At 46.3% G+C, this 17,633-nt stretch overlaps 1 protein-coding gene across 1 annotated transcript in view; it reads left to right on the top strand.

The window, feature by feature from the left end:
• The window catches only part of LOC106613305 (neprilysin), a 78,336-nt gene that overhangs the window by 43,072 nt on the left and 17,631 nt on the right, over nt 1-17,633 (top strand). Inside the window, exons 5-10 of the mRNA XM_045724839.2 lie at nt 4,015-4,095; nt 4,230-4,325; nt 6,985-7,103; nt 9,776-9,844; nt 11,637-11,771; nt 13,510-13,611. Of these exons, the coding sequence (XP_045580795.1) occupies nt 4,015-4,095; nt 4,230-4,325; nt 6,985-7,103; nt 9,776-9,844; nt 11,637-11,771; nt 13,510-13,611 (602 nt within the window). The remainder of the gene's footprint in view (nt 1-4,014; nt 4,096-4,229; nt 4,326-6,984; nt 7,104-9,775; nt 9,845-11,636; nt 11,772-13,509; nt 13,612-17,633) is intronic.

Genomic DNA, 17,633 nt, shown 5'->3' with positions numbered 1-17,633 from the left:
ATTACCATACTTCGAAGCATGTCAAACGCTGTTTAAAATCAATTTTTATGATATTTTTCTCATAAAAAAGCGATAATATTCCGACCGGGAGTCGTTGTTTTCGTTCAAAGAGAGAGAAAGTAAACATGGTGTCGGCTCGTGCACGCGCCTCCAGTCTCATTGTCCTCAGATCGACCACTTACAAAATGCGCTACTGTTTTTCAGCCAGGGCCTGCAAAGCCACCATTCATCGTTCTGGCGCCATCTGAGAGCATATGGGAGCGTTAGAAAATGTCACGTCATGCCAGAGATCCCCTGTTTTGGTTAGAGATGATCAAGAAGGCCAAGAAAAAGTCAGAGAAAGCGCTTCCTGTTTGGAATCTTTTCAGGTTTTGGCCTGCCAAATGAGTTCTGTTATACTCACAGACACCATTCAAACAGTTTTAGAAACGTTAGGGTGTTTTCTATCCAAATCAAACAGTTATATGCATATTCTAGTTACTGGGCAGGAGTAGTAACCAGATTAAATCGGGTACCTTTTTTATCCGGCCGTGCAAATACTGCCCACTATCCCCAACAGGTTAATTAAATTATTCACTCCCTGGACTTGCTTCCTGACTTTCAGCGTATATCGTTACAGTATCGCTGCAGAATGCTGTTGTAGCCATGCTGGTTAAGTGTGCCTTGAATTCTAAATAAATCACAGACAGTGTCACCAGCAAAGCACCCCAACACCATAACACCTCCTCCTCCATGCTTTACGGTGGGGAAATACACATGCGAAGATCATCCGTTCACCTACACCGCGTCTCAAAAAGACACGGCGGTTGGAACCAAAAATCTCCAATTTGGACTCCATACCAAAGGACAAACTTCCACTGGTCTAATGTCCATTGCTCATGTTTCTTGGCCAAAGCAAGTCTCTTCTTCTTATTGGTGTCCTTTAGTAGTGGTTTCTTTGCAGCAATTCGACCATGAAGGCCTGATTCACACAGTCTCCTCTGAATAGTTGGTGTTGAGATGTGTCTGTTACTTGAACTCTGTGAAGCATTTATTTGAGCTGCAACTTCTGAGGCTGGTAACTCTAATGAACTTATCCTATGCAACATTCCTGTGGCGGTCCTCATGAGAGCCAGTTTCATCATAGCTCTGAATGGTTTTTGCAACTGCAGTTGAAGAAACTTTCAAAGTTCTTGAAATGTTCTCTATTGACTGACCTTCATGTCTTAAAGTAATGAAGTCATTATTTGAGCTGTTCTTTCCATAATATGGACTTGGTATTTTACCAAAATGACCGTTGAAATAAAAATAAAAATCCCAGTCCTTTTTCCCCAGAGTTCCCAGTTGTTTTGAAAGTACTGAAGTCGGAGATTTGAACGCGGCATTAGGCATCTTATGACATCACAGAGGGTTTGACAGAATGTCTAAGTCAGAAATCTTATGACATCACAGAGGGTTTGACAGAATGTCTAAGTCAGAAATCTTATGACATCACAGAGGGTTTGACAGAATGTCTAAGTCAGAAATCTTATGACATCACAGAGGGTTTGACAGAATGTCTAAGTCAGAAATCTTATGACATCACAGAGGGTTTGACAGAATGTCTAAGTCAGAAATCTTATGACATCACAGAGGGTTTGACAGAATGTCTAAGTCAGAAATCTTATGACATCACAGAGGGTTTGACAGAATGTCTAAGTCAGAAATCTTATGACATCACAGAGGGTCAGACAGCACTAGATCTGTGCATATTCAGCTCTTCAGCAACAATGCAGCTGTTTCCAGTTGTATGTACCCTAGTTGAGTCCATGTGGTGGATTTGAGGCCCGTGGGCTCTGCAGTGTTCTGTGTTGAATACATATACACAGGGGGATTGGCTCTGGGGAGACACACTTCCTGTGTAGTTCCTTTTTTTTATCAGGATGGGCCCTGAGGTTGGGGCCCAGATAAGGTCACATTATTTAAGTGTGTGTGTGTGTGTGTGTGTGTGTGTGTGTGTGTGTGTGTGTGTGTGTGTGTGTGTGTGTGTGTGTGTGTGTGTGTGTGTGTGTGTGTGTGTGTGTGTTTGCGCACGTGTGTGTGTTCTGGGTCTCAGGAGTTTAACCACAGCACCGTAAAGAGTGACAGAACCGCAGGGTTGAAAAAAACATGAAAATATCTCGTCCTCCATCCTTTCCCCCAAAAAAGTGTAAAACGTGTAAAAAGTAAAGGGAAGCCCCGAAAGCTTCCAAAGTAGGTGAACTTGTATTTAAAGGGGTGTTTGCCACACGAGCATCAGGTGGTCTTTAATCTAAACAGAACCCCCCCTCTCCCCCAGAATTCAGTTGTTAATCCAATCACACACATGATCTGCGCCCTTTGGCAGGAAGCACCCTATGAAGGTTCCCTAACCCAGCGCTTCATTAACATTACATGAGCACATAAAAAGTGTGCACACTAGGTAATGAGACTGCAGGGGTTCTGCCCTAACCAAAACAGTGGATGATGAGAGGATTTCAAGTAGAGGGAAAGAGGAAGAATGAGAGTTGAGATGACCGAGAGCTGTTACTGTAAGAATGAAGAAAGAAAGAGGGCAGAGAGCTGTTACTGTAAGAATGAAGAGAGAGGGGCAGAGAGCTGTTACTGTAAGAATGAAGAGAGGGGCAGAGAGCTGTTACTGTAAGAATGAAGAGGGAGAGGGCAGAGAGCTGTTACTGTAAGAATGAAGAAAGATTAGGGCAGAGAGCTGTTACTGTAAGAATGAAGAGGGAGAGGGCAGAGAGCTGTTACTGTAAGAATGAAGAGAGAGGGGCAGGGAAATGTTACTGTAAGAATGAAGAGAGGGGCAGAGAGCTGTTACTGTAAGAATGAAGAGAGAGGACAGAGAGCTATTGCTGTAAGAATGAAGAGAAAGGGCAGAGAGCTGTTACTGTAAGAATGAAGAGGGAAAGAGGGCAGAGAGCTGTTACTGTAAGAATGAAGAGGGAAAGAGGGCAGAGAGCTGTTACTGTAAGAATGAAGAGGGAAAGAGGGCAGAGAGCTGTTACTGTAAGAATGAAGAGGGAAAGAGGGCAGAGAGCTGTTACTGTAAGAATGAAGAGGGAAAGAGGGCAGAGAGCTGTTACTGTAAGAATGAAGAGGGAAAGAGGGCAGAGAGCTGTTACTGTAAGAATGAAGAGGGAAAGAGGGCAGAGAGCTGTTACTGTAAGAATGAAGAGAGAGAGAGGGGCAGAGAGCTGTTACTTTAAGAATGAAGAGAAAGGGCAGAGAGCTGTTACTTTAAGAAAGAAGAGAGAGGACAGAGAGCTATTGCTGTAAGAATGAAGAGAGAGAGAGGGGCAGAGAGCTGTTACTGTAAGAATGAAGAGAGAGGGGCAGAGAGCTGTTACTGTAAAAATGAAGAAACATTGGGCAGAGAGCTGTTACTGTAAGAATGAAGAAAGATTAGGGCAGAGAGCTGTTACTGTAAAAATGAAGAAACATTGGGGCAGAGAGCTGTTACTGTAAGAATGAAGAAAGATTAGGGCAGAGAGCTGTTACTGTAAGAATGAAGAAAGATTAGGGCAGAGAGCTGTTACTTTAAGAAAGAAGAATGATTGTGGCAGAGGAGAGGTAGCATTTCAGTGTGAGATTCAAAAAGGGTAGAGAGAAAATGAAAAGCACATTCTTTGTCTTAACTCTAGCAAATGGATTTTTTCCTTCAATTACCAGTGCATGCAATGACCACAGATTTAAAGCATTGTTTTTTTCCTGCTTGTTTTTTGGTTTCCACAGTTCTGTGATGTTTCTCAATGCTTGTTATGTAGTGAAAAGCAGCAGTGCCAGCAGACCGACAGCCCCTTGGCCCAGAGTCTGACTGTGTTCTGTCTGGTCTAAAGAGACATGTTACAGTCTCTCTGAGGGGGACATTGTCCTGCAAAACACAGCTCACATGCTCCATGTTACTTGCAACACTCACAGCTCAACTCATATCCAAACCTCTTTTTGATTTTCAGTTTAAAAGCAAACATCAACACAGATGTGCTGCAAATCTATAACCTCTATAATATTTTGTAGGTGTTCTAGAGAGAAGTGTGAAGGGGGAGGCCAGTGCCCTCACTAAAGCCAAGACCCTCTACAGATCCTGCACCAATGAGAGTGAGTCTGCTGGTCTGTTTTGTTGAGGTCAAGTACATTTCAATTCAGTAAGTCATTCCAAGTCCAATGAGCTGTCTACCTTTAAGCTGTGAGTTAACCTGGGTGACTTTTGTGTTTTTTTTCCCCCTCTGAAGGTCAGATTGAGAAAAGGGGTGGAGCTCCTTTACTAGACATACTTCCTAATGTGTTTGAGTGGCCAATAGCAACAGACCACTGGGAGACTGTCTATGGTGAACTACACTATGCCCTTCGACCTCTGTGTTTCCTACACCTATTTTAGTTAACCTCACCTCAAACCAATTACCTCCTCTCCTCAAACCAATTATCTCCTCTCCTCAAACCAATCCTCTCCTCAAACCAATCCTCTCCTCTCTTCAAACCAGTTACCTCCTCTCCTCAAACCAATCCTCTCCTCTCCTCAAACTAATCCTCTCCTCTAACCAATCCTCTCCTCTCCTCAAACCAATCCTCTCCTCTCCTCAAACCAATTATCTCCTCTCCTCAAACCAATTATCTCCTCTCCTCAAACCAAGCCTCACCTCTCCTAAAACCAAGCCTCTCCTCTCCTCTAACCAATCCTCTCCTCAAACCACTTACCTCCTCTCCTCTAACCAATCCTCTCCTCTCCTCTAACCAATCCTCTCCTCTCCTCTAACCAATCCTCTCCTCTCCTCTAACCAATCCTCTTCTCTCCTCTAACCAATCCTCTCCTCAAACCAATCCTCACCTCTCCTCAAACCAATCCTCTCCTCTCCTCTAACCAAACCAATCCTCTCCTCTCCACAAACCAAACCAATCCTCTCCTCTCCACAAACCACTTACCTCCTCTCTTCTCCTCAAACCAATCCTCTCCTCTCCTCAAACCAATCCTCTCCTCTCCTCTAACCCATCCTTGCCTCTCCTCAAACCACTTAACTCCTCTCCTCAAACCAATCCTCTCCTCTCCTCAAACCAATCCTCTTCTCTCCTCAAACCAGTCCTCTTCTCTCCTCAAACCAATCCTCTCCTCTCCTCAAACCAATCCTCTCCTCTCCTCAAACCAATCCTCTCCTCAAACCAATTCTCTCCTCAAACCAATCCTCTACTCAAACCAATTATCTCCTCTCCTCTCAAACCAATCCTCTCCTCTCCCTCAAACCAATCCTCTCCTCTTCTCTCCTCAAACCAAGCCTCTCCTCTCCTCTCCTCAAACCAATCCTCTCCTCTCCTTTAACCAATCCTCTCCTCTCCTCAAACCAATCCTCTCCTCTCCTCAAACCAATCCTCTCCTCAAACCAATTCTCTCCTCAAACCAATTCTCTCCTCTTCTCTCCTCAAACCAATCCTCTCCTCTCCTCAAACCAATCCTCTCCTCTCCTTTAACCAATCCTCTCCTCTCCTCAAACCAATCCTCTCCTCTCCTCAAACCAATCCTCTCCTCTCCTCAAACCAATCCTCTCCTCAAACCAATTCTCTCCTCAAACCAATTATCTCCTCTCCTCTCCTCAAACCAATCCTCTCCTCTCCACAAACCACTTACCTCCTCTCTTCTCCTCAAACCAATCCTCTCCTCTCCTCAAACCAATCCTCTCCTCTCCTCTAACCCATCCTCGCCTCTCCTCAAACCACTTAACTCCTCTCCTCAAACCAATCCTCTCCTCTCCTCAAACCAATCCTCTTCTCTCCTCAAACCAATCCTCTTCTCTCCTCAAACCAATCCTCTTCTCTCCTCAAACCAATCCTCTTCTCTCCTCAAACCAATCCTCTTCTCTCCTCAAACCAATCCTCTCCTCTCCTCAAACCAATCCTCTCCTCTCCTCAAACCAATCCTCTCCTCAAACCAATTCTCTCCTCAAACCAATCCTCTACTCAAACCAATTATCTCCTCTCCTCTCAAACCAATCCTCTCCTCTCCTCAAACCAATCCTCTCCTCTTCTCTCCTCAAACCAAGCCTCTCCTCTCCTCTCCTCAAACCAATCCTCTCCTCTCCTCAAACCAATCCTCTCCTCTCCTTTAACCAATCCTCTCCTCTCCTCAAACCAATCCTCTCCTCTCCTCAAACCAATCCTCTCCTCAAACCAATTCTCTCCTCAAACCAATTCTCTCCTCTTCTCTCCTCAAACCAATCCTCTCCTCTCCTCAAACCAATCCTCTCCTCTCCTTTAACCAATCCTCTCCTCTCCTCAAACCAATCCTCTCCTCTCCTCAAACCAATCCTCTCCTCTCCTCAAACCAATCCTCTCCTCAAACCAATTCTCTCCTCAAACCAATTATCTCCTCTCCTCTCCTCAAACCAATTCTCTCCTCTCCTCAAACCAATCCTCTCCTCAAACCAATCCTCTCCTCAAACCAATTATCTCCTCTCCTCTCCTCAAACCAATCCTCTCCTCTCCTCAAACCAATCCTCTCCTCTCCTCAAACCAATCCTCTCCTCTCCTCAAACCAATCCTTTCCTCTCCTCTCCTCAAACCAATCCTCTCCTCTCCTCAAACCAATCCTCTCCTCTCCTCAAACCAATCCTCTGCTCAAACCAATCCTCTCCTCTCCTTTAACCAATCCTCTCCTCTCCTCAAACCAATTCTCTCCTCTCCTCAAACCAATCCTCTCCTCTCCTCAAACCAAACCAATCCTCTCCTCTCCTCTCCTCAAACCAATCCTCTCCTCTCCTCAAACCAATCCTCTCCTCTCCTCAAACCAATCCTCTCCTCTCCTCAAACCAATCCTTTCCTCTCCTCTCCTCAAACCAATCCTCTCCTCTCCTCAAACCAATTATCTCCTCTCCTTTCCTCAAACCAATCCTCTCCTCAAACCAATTATTTCCTCTCCTCAAACCAATCCTCTCTTCCCCTCAAACCAATTATCTCCTCTCCTCTCTTCTCCTCAAACCAATCCTCTCCTCTCCTACTTAGGGAACACATGGAAGTTGGAGGATGCCATTGCCAGACTAAATGAGAAATACGGAACTCATGTCTTGGTTAATTTTTTTATCGGCACTGATGACAAAGACTCCAATTCACACATCATTCACGTAGGTGGCCGTCACGTGCACATACACTTGAACACACCTACAGCCCATCACATGACTGTCACATGCACAGACACTATAGAAGGTCTACAGGCCCTTGATTGTTTTTCACATTTTGTTGCGTTACAAAGTGGGATTGGAATATACACTACCAGTCAAAAGTTTGGACACAACTACTCATTCAAGGGTTTTCCTTTATTTGTACTATTTTCTACATTGTAGAATAACAGTGAAGACATCAAAACTATGAAATAACACATATGGAATCTTGTAGCAACCAAAAAGGTGTTATACACATCAAAATATATTTTACATTCTTCAAAGTAGCCACACTTTGCCTTGATGACAGCTTTGTACACTTTTTTTTGCCAAAATGCAAAGTCTTATGTTTGGTGCAAATCCAACACATCACTGAGTAACTGCCTCCCTATTTGCAAGCCTGGTGGTGGCTGCATCATGGTATGGGTATGCTTGACATCGGCAAAGACTGAAGTTTTTCAGGATGAAAAGAAACTGGATGGAGCTAAGCACAGGCAAAATTCTAGCTTCAGTCGGCTTTAAACCAGACACTGGGAGAGGTGGCAGGTAGCCTAGTGGTTAGAGGTGGCAGGTAGCCTAGTGGTTAGAGGAGGCAGGTAGCCTAGTGGTTAGAGGTGGCAGGTAGCCTAGTGGTTAGAGGAGGCAGGTAGCCTAGTGGTTAGAGGAGGCAGGTAGCCTAGTGGTTAGAGGAGGCAGGTAGCCTAGTGGTTAGAGGAGGCAGGTAGCCTAGTGGTTAGAGGAGGCAGGTAGCCTAGTGGTTAGAGGAGGCAGGTAGCCTAGTGGTTAGAGGAGGCAGGTAGCCTAGTGGTTAGAGGAGGCAGGTAGCCTAGTGGTTAGAGGAGGCAGGTAGCCTAGTGGTTAGAGGAGGCAGGTAGCCTAGTGGTTAGAGGAGGCAGGTAGCCTAGTGGTTAGAGGAGGCAGGTAGCCTAGTGGTTAGAGGGGAGGCAGGTAGCCTAGTGGTTAGAGGAGGCAGGTAGCCTAGTGGTTAGAGGAGGCAGGTAGCCTAGTGGTTAGAGGAGGCAGGTAGCCTAGTGGTTAGAGGAGGCAGGTAGCCTAGTGGTTAGAGGAAGCAGGTAGCCTAGTGGTTAGAGGAGGCAGGTAGCCTAGTGGTTAGAGGAGGCAGGTAGCCTAGTGGTTAGAGGAGGCAGGTAGCCTAGTGGTTAGAGGGGCGGCAGGTAGCCTAGTGGTTAGAGGGGCGGCAGGTAGCCTAGTGGTTAGAGGAGGCAGGTAGCCTAGTGGTTAGAGGAGGCAGGTAGCCTAGTGGTTAGAGGAGGCAGGTAGCCTAGTGGTTAGAGGTGGCAGGTAGCCTAGTGGTTAGAGGGGTGGCAGGTAGCCTAGTGGTTAGAGGAGGCAGGTAGCCTAGTGGTTAGAGGTGGCAGGTAGCCTAGTGGTTAGAGGAGGCAGGTAGCCTAGTGGTTAGAGGAGGCAGGTAGCCTAGTGGTTAGAGGTGGCAGGTAGCCTAGTGGTTAGAGGAGGCAGGTAGCCTAGTGGTTAGAGGAGGCAGGTAGCCTAGTGGTTAGAGGAGGCAGGTAGCCTAGTGGTTAGAGGAGGCAGGTAGCCTAGTGGTTAGAGGAGGCAGGTATGTGAAAATACTTCACCTTGCAGCAGGACAATAACCTACAACACAAAGCCAAATCTACACAGGAGTTGCTTAGAAGAAGACAGAGAATGTTCCTGAATGGCCAAGTTTACATTTTTAACTTAAATCTGCTTGACAATCTATGGCAAGACTTGAAAATGGAGGACAAGCCATGATCCCCAACACCTTGACAGAGCTTGAAGAATGTTGCAAAGAATAATTGGACAAATATTGCACAAAGCTCTTATGAGACTTACCCAAGAAGACTCACAACTGTAATACCTGACGATGGTGTTTCTAGCATGTGAATACTTAAGGTATATTAGTGTTTTATTTTCCATTCATCTTTTTTTATTTTTTATTAATTTTTCTTCCACTTTGATCTTCCAGGTTATTTTGTGTAGATCATTCACAACAACATCAACAAAAAACATTTGAACCCATTTTAACCCCACTTTGTAACACAATAACATTTTAAGAAATCCAAGGGTCGTATATACATTGTGTACACCATCACATGATAGACACTGAACACACCTGTACACCATCACATGATAGACACTGAACACACCTGTACCCCATCACATGATAGACACATGAACACACCTGTACCCCATCACGTGATAGACACATGAACACACCTGTACACCATCACGTGATAGACACTGAACACACCTGTACCCCGTCAAGTGATAGACACTGAACACACCTGTACCCCATCACATGATAGACACATGAACACACCTGTACCCCATCACGTGATAGACACTGAACACACCTGTACCCCGTCAAGTGATAGACACTGAACACACCTGTACCCCATCACATGATAGACACATGAACACACCTGTACCCCATCACTTGTACCCCTTAACCCTCTCTCTTAGTTAGGAATTTAGTGTACCTATTTGCTCAGTAAACTACCCAAATCTAACCGAGGCATTGTTAAGTATTCACACACTAATCTCTCTGAACTTTATGTTCCAGTGAGTGCTTTGTCTTTCCCCTGCTGTTGAATGAATGGCTGCTTGTGTCCTGATTCTCTCTCCCCTGCCAGTTTGACCAGCAAACCAGCCTTGGTCTCTTATCCAGAGAGCACTATACATGCACCGGGCCCTATGCAGAGGTAAGACTGTACCTGCTACACACATGCACACACACATATCAATGATATCCAGTTCTCTGTCTGGGTCTGTGGAGGAAATGAGTTCTCTGTCTGGTCCTGTGTGGCTCAGCGGGTAGAGCATGGTGTTTGCAACGCCAGGGTTGTGGGTTTGATTCCTACGGGGGACCAGTATGGAGAAAATAAATGTATGAAATGTATGCATTCACTGCTGTAAGTCGCTCTGGATAAGAGTGTCTGCTAAATGACTAAAATGTAAATGTCTGGATCTGTGGAGGAAATTAGTTCTCTGGCCAGTTATGTCTGGGTTTCAAGGAAATTAGTTCTCTGGCCAGTTATGTCTGGGTTTCAAGGAAATTAGTTCTCTGGCCGGGTATGTCCAGGTTTCAAGGAAATTAGTTCTCTGGCCGGGTATGTCCAGGTTTCAAGGAAATTAGTTCTCTGTCTGGGTTTCAAGGAAATTAGTTCTCTGGCCAGGTATGTCTGAGTTTCAAGGAAATTATTTCTCTGGCCAGGTATGTCAGAGTCTGGGTTTCAACTCTCTATTGTTCTGATCACTGGTTCATCCACCCAGAACACACAATGATCCGTGACTGCAAGCCCTCAGCATCAGTCTGGGATAGGATCACCACCCTCTCTAGGTAATTATGCTGACGCTGGGTCCAATCCTCCAGCATGGTTTAATGAACATCCAGAACTAGATGTGAAGAACTCTAAAGCTGATGAGATTTGAACCTGAATATTTTACTGTAGTTTTTAATGATTGAACTAATCATTAGCATTGACATGCTCTAATGGGTTTGAAACCTCCTGTGTTAGTGTGGTTTAACACAGACCTCCAAATAAGCCTGTTTGCCTGAGGTCTCTGTTATGGAGAAACTATAAACCACATTATGATCCATTTCCCCCCCTAAACACCAGTCTGATGTTTGACCCACGGATAACCTGTGTTCCAACTTATGTAACTGTCAATGTGACTAGCTGGAGTGTGTGTGTGTGTGTGTGTGTGTGTGTGTGTGTGTGTGTGTGTGTGTGTGTGTGTGTGTGTGTGTGTGTGTGTGTGTGTGTGTGTGTGTGTGTGTGTGTGTGTGTGTGTGTGTGTGTGTGTGTGTGTGTGTGTGTGTGTGTGTGTGTGTGTGTGTGTATGAGATACCATCTGGAGCAATGTGATCATTAAACTAATGAAGTGAGATGACCGATTTGGTCGCAGCCCAACTCAAACCAGATGTGAGTGTTTGTGGTGGATATTCTCTTGTATGGTTTCACTTTACTGACTACCACCACTGATTGATATTCTGAAAGGATTCTGTACTTGCAAAACTTGGCGCGGCGGGGATAGGAGTGTGTGTGTGTGTGTGTGTGTGTGTGTGGTGCTTTGAGGTTCATTGATTAGACAGATTCTATTTTCATAGTGTTCTCTTCCTGTCTCTTAATACCAAACAGAAGATGATGAAGCCTAATATATATTTACAGTGATGTGAATACAGTATCTCTCATTCTATTTCCAGTGATGTGAATACAGTATCTCTCATTCTATTTACAGTGATGTGAATACAGTATCTCTCATTCTTCCTCGTCTACCCAACTACTTATGACTGCTTTTTTTCTGTTGATACTACAATACATGTTTTTAATCTGTCTGTCTGTCTGTCTGTCTGTCTGTCTGTCTGTCTGTCTGTCTGTCTGTCTGTCTGTCTGTCTGTCTGTCTGTCTGTCTGTCTGTCTGTCTGTCTGTCTGTCTGTCTGTCTGTCTGTCTGTCTGTCTGTCTGTCTGTCTGTCTGTCTGTCTTCCCAGCCATGTAGAGCGTATGAACAGTTCATGATAGACGTGGTCAGGCTGATCCGTACCGACCGCAGCCTAGTGGTCAACGAGACACAAATCAGAGAGGAGGTCACCAGGGTCATTGAGCTGGAGAGGGAGATCGCCAATGTAAGTTCAACACTACTGCTCTAGGAAAACCTGCTTTACTTACCATCTGCTTTAGTTTTGTAACTTCAGCCCTAACCACCTCTCCACCACTGTGTTTATGAAGCCAGACTTCAGCCCTAACCACCTCTCCACCACTGTGTTTATGAAGCCAGACTTCAGCCCCTAACCACCTCTCCATCACTGTGTTTATGAAGCCAGACTTCTGCCGTTACCACCTCTCCATCACTGTGTTTATGAAGCCAGACTTCAGCCCCTAACCACCTCTCTATAACTGTGTTTATGAAGCCAGACTTCAACCCCTAACCACCTCTCTATAACTGTGTTTATGAAGCCAGACTTCAGCCCCTAACCACCTCTCTATAACTGTGTTTATGAAGCCAGACTTCAGCCCCTAACCACCTCTCTATAACTGTGTTTATGAAGCCAGACTTCAGCCCCTAACCACCTCTCCATCTTACTAGTTGTTGCTTTAACTAATCAGCGCTGGTTCTTACCAGTTGTGTTAACCAGGCGGCTCTGGTTCTTACCAGTTGTGTTAACCAGGCGGCTCTGGTTCTTACCAGTTGTTGTGTTAACCAGGCGGCTCTGGTTCTTACCAGTTGTTGTGTTAACCAGGCGGCTCTGGTTCTTACCAGTTGTGTTAACCAGGCGGCTCTGGTTCTTACCAGTTGTTGTGTTAACCAGGCGGCTCTGGTTCTTACCAGTTGTGTTAACCAGGCGGCTCTGGTTCTTACCAGTTGTGTTAACCAGGCGGCTCTGGTTCTTACCAGTTGTTGTGTTAACCAGGCGGCTCTGGTTCTTACCAGTTGTGTTAACCAGGCGGCTCTGGTTCTTACCAGTTGTTGTGTTAACCAGGCGGCTCTGGTTCTTACCAGTTGTGTTAACCAGGCGGCTCTGGTTCTTACCAGTTGTGTTAACCAGGCGGCTCTGGTTCTTACCAGTTGTTGTGTTAACCAGGCGGCTCTGGTTCTTACCAGTTGTGTTAACCAGGGGACGCTGGTTCTTACCAGTTGTTGTGTTAACCAGGGGACGATGGTTCTTACCAGTTGTTGTGTTAACCAGGCGCTGAGCCCATGGGCTCTTTCTAAACAAACTTGTAACAGATCCCTGTGTTTCCCATAGCTCAGTGCTACGCTGCTGCCTTTTCAGGGCAGTCATGCTGCTCTGGTACTGAGATTTACAGGGTAGCGACCCCTGGGCCTCCAAACATGCTGCTCTGGTACTGAGATTTACAGGGTAGCGACCCCTGGGCCTCCAAACATGCTGCTCTGGTACTGACATTTACAGGGTAGGGACCCCTGGGCCTCCAAACATGCTGCTCTGGTACTGAGATTTACAGGGTAGCGACCCCTGGGCCTCCAAACATGCTGCTCTGGTACTGAGATTTACAGGGTAGGGACCACTGGGCCTCCAAACATGCTGTGTGTGTGTGTGTGTGTGTGTGTGTGTGTGTGTGTGTGTGTGTGTGTGTGTGTGTGTGTGTGTGTGTGTGTGTGTGTGTGTGTGTGTGTGTGTGTGTGTGTGTGTGTGTGTGTGTTTATTGAAAGACAGACATTTATGATGGTACCAGCAGTGCCTGTTATTGACAATTGCACTCTGTGACAGCCAGAGGACAGATCGTCAAGCCAAACCTATATAATGCTTTATTTGATTGGTGTTTGAGCTGAATTTGCAAATTGTGCTCTCTCTCCTCTGCTCTCGCTCTCTCGCTCACCCTCTTTCACTCTCTCTCCCCCAGGCAACTGATACTCCAGAGGACCGTAACAACCCAGTTCTCCTCTACAACAAAATGGAGTTGGCTGTTCTCAATGCTAACTTCAGCCTGGAGGTCGACACACAAGTAAGAGACTCAATGTGTGTTGTCTGCTCTGTTAAGTATATCTGATAAACCGCTCCTCTCAGGTGATGATAAACCCCTCCTCTCAGATGATGATAAACCCCTCCTCAAAGGTGATGATGATAAACCCCTCCTCTCAGGTGATGATGATAAACCCCTCCTCTCAGGTGATGATGATAAACCCCTCCTCTCAGATGGTGATGTTAAACCCCTCCTCTCAGGTGATGATGACAAACCCCTCCTCTCAGGTGATGATGACAAACCCCTCCTCTCAGGTGATGATGACAAACCGCTCCTCTCAGGTGATGATGATAAACCCCTCCTCTCAGATGATGATAAACCCCTCCTCTCAGATGATGATAAACCCCTCCTCTCAGATGATGATAAACCCCTCCTCTCAGATGATGATAAACCCCTCCTCTCAGGTGATGATAAACCCCTCCTCTCAGGTGATGATGACAAACTCGTCCTCTCAGGTGATGATGACAAACCCCTCCTCTCAGGTGATGATAAACCCCTCCTCTCAGGTGAGGATGACAAACCCCTCCTCTCAGGTGATGATGACAAACCCCTCCTCTCAGGTGATGATAAACCCCTCCTCTCGGGTGATGATGATAAACCCCTCCTCTCAGGTGATGATGATAAACCCCTCCTCTCAGGTGATGATGATAAACCCCTCCTCTCAGATGGTGATGTTAAACCCCTCCTCTCAGGTGATGATGACAAACCCCTCCTCTCAGGTGATGATGACAAACCCCTCCTCTCAGGTGATGATGACAAACCGCTCCTCTCAGGTGATGATGATAAACCCCTCCTCTCAGATGATGATAAACCCCTCCTCTCAGATGATGATAAACCCCTCCTCTCAGATGATGATAAACCCCTCCTCTCAGATGATGATAAACCCCTCCTCTCAGGTGATGATAAACCCCTCCTCTCAGATGATGATGATAAACCCCTCCTCTCAGGTGATGATAAATCCCTCCTCTCAGGTGATGATGATAAACCCCTCCTCTCAGGTGATGATAAACCCCTCCTCTCAGGTGATGATGAAAAACCCCTCCTCTCAGGTGATGATGACAAACCCCTCCTCTCAGGTGATGATAAACCCCTCCTCTCAGGTGATGATGACAAACCACTCCTCTCAGGTGATGATGACAAACCCCTCCTCTCAGGTGATGATAAACCCCTCCTCTCAGGTGATGATGATAAACCCCTCCTCTCAGGTGATGATGATAAACCCCTCCTCTCAGGTGATGATAAACCCCTCCTCTTAGGTGATGATGACAAACCCCTCCTCTCAGGTGATGATGATAAACCCCTCCTCTCAGGTGATGATAAACCCCTCCTCTCAGGTGATGATGATAAACCCCTCCTCTTAGGTGATGATGATAAACCCCTCCTCTCAGGTGATGATGATGAACCCCTCCTCTCAGGTGATGATGATAAACCCCTCCTCTCAGGTGATGACAAACGCCTCGTCTCAGGTGATGATAAACCCCTCCTCTCAGGTGGTGATGATAAACCCCTCTTCTCAGTTGATGATGATAAACCCCTCCTCTCAGATGATGATGATAAACCCCTCCTCTCAGGTGATGATAAATCCCTCCTCTCAGGTGATGATGATAAACCCCTCCTCTCAGATGATGATGATAAACCCCTCCTCTCAGGTGATGATGATAAACCCCTCCTCTCAGGTGATGATGGTAAACCCCTCCTCTCAGATGATGATGATAAACCCCTCTTCTCAGTTGATGATGATAAACCCCTCCTCTCAGATGATGATGATAAACCCCTCCTCTCAGGTGATGATAAATCCCTCCTCTCAGGTGATGATGATAAACCCCTCCTCTCAGATGATGATGATAAACCCCTCCTCTCAGGTGATGATGATAAACCCCTCCTCTCAGATGGTGATGTTAAACCCCTCCTCTCAGGTGATGATGACAAACCCCTCCTCTCAGGTGATGATGACAAACCCCTCCTCTCAGGTGATGATGACAAACCGCTCCTCTCAGGTGATGATGACAAACCCCTCCTCTCAGGTGATGATGACAAACCCCTCCTCTCAGATGATGATAAACCCCTCCTCTCATATGATGACAAACCCCTCCTCTCAGGTGATGATGACAAACCCCTCCTCTCAGGTGATGATGACAAACCCCTCGTCTCAGGTGATGATGACAAACCCCTCCTCTCAGGTGATGATGACAAACCCCTCCTCTCAGGTGATGATGACAAACCGCTCCTCTCAGGTGATGATGATAAACCTCTCCTCTCAGATGATGATAAACCCCTCCTCTCAGATGATGATAAACCCCTCCTCTCAGATGATGATAAACCCCTCCTCTCAGATGATGATAAACCCCTCCTCTCAGGTGATGATAAACCCCTCCTCTCAGGTGATGATGATAAACCCCTCCTCTCAGGTGAGCATGATAAACCCCTCCTCTCAGGTGATGATAAACCCCTCCTCTCAGGTGATGATGACAAACCCCTCCTCTCAGGTGTTGATGATAAACCCCTCCTAACAGGTGATGATAAACCCCTCCTCTCAGGTGATGATGATAAACCCCTCCTCTCAGATGTTGATGTTAAACCCCTCCTCTCAGGTGATGATGACAAACCCCTCCTCTCAGGTGATGATGACAAACCCCTCCTCTCAGGTGATGATGACAAACCGCTCCTCTCAGGTGATGATGATAAACCCCTCCTCTCAGATGATGATAAACCCCTCCTCTCAGATGATGATAAACCCCTCCTTTCAGATGATGATAAACCCCTCCTCTCAGGTGATGATAAACCCCTCTTCTCAGGTGATGATGACGAACCCCTCCTCTCAGGTGATGATGACAAACCCCTCCTCTCAGGTGATGATAAACCCCTCCTCTCAGGTGATGATGACAAACCCCTCCTCTCAGGTGATGATAAACCCCTCCTCTCAGGTGATGATGACAAACCCATCGTCTCAGGTGATGATGACAAACCCCTCCTCTCAGGTGATGATGATAAACCCCTCCTCTCAGGTGATGATGATAAACCCCTCCTCTCAGGTGATGATGACAAACCCCTCCGCTCAGGTGATGATGATAAACCCCTCCTCTCAGGTGATGATAAACCCCTCCTCTCAGGTGATGATAAACCCCTCCTCTCAGGTGATGATGATAAACCCCTCCTCTCAGGTGATGATGAAAAACCCCTCCTCTCAGGTGATGATGACAAACCCCTCCTCTCAGGTGATGATGATAAACCCCTCCTCTCAGATGATGATAAACCCCTCCTCTCAGATGATGATAAACCCCTCCTCTCAGATGATGATAAACCCCTCCTCTCAGATGATGATAAACCCCTCCTCTCAGGTGATGATAAACCCCTCCTCTCAGATGATGATGATAAACCCCTCCTCTCAGGTGATGATGAAATCCCTCCTCTCAGGTGATGATGATAAACCCCTCCTCTCAGGTGATGATAAACCCCTCCTCTCAGGTGATGATGAAAAACCCCTCCTCTCAGGTGATGATGACAAACCCCTCCTCTCAGGTGATGATGAAACCCCTCCTCTCAGGTGATGATGACAAACCACTCCTCTCAGGTGATGATGACAAACCCCTCCTCTCAGGTGATGATGAAACCCCTCCTCTCAGGTGATGATGATAAACCCCTCCTCTCAGGTGATGATGATAAACCCCTCCTCTCAGGTGATGATAAACCCCTCCTCTCAGGTGATGATGACAAACCCCTCCTCTCAGGTGATGATGATAAACCCCTCCTCTCAGGTGATGATAAACCCCTCCTCTCAGGTGATGATGATAAACCCCTCCTCTTAGGTGATGATGATAAACCCCTCCTCTCAGGTGATGATGATGAACCCCTCCTCTCAGGTGATGATGATAAATCCCTCCTCTCAGGTGATGACAAACCCCTCGTCTCAGGTGATGATAAACCCCTCCTCTCAGGTGGTGATGATAAACCAATCCTCTCAGGTGATGATGATAAACCCCTCCTCTCAGGTGATGATGGGAAAC

Source organism: Salmo salar, chromosome 09 (genome assembly GCF_965601325.2).
Source record: "Salmo salar chromosome 09, fSalSal1, whole genome shotgun sequence".
In the NCBI taxonomy this organism is placed as follows: Eukaryota; Metazoa; Chordata; class Actinopteri; order Salmoniformes; family Salmonidae; genus Salmo; species Salmo salar.
The sequence above is the reverse complement of the archived record's forward strand: the minus strand, read 5'-3'. Positions and strand labels throughout refer to the sequence as shown.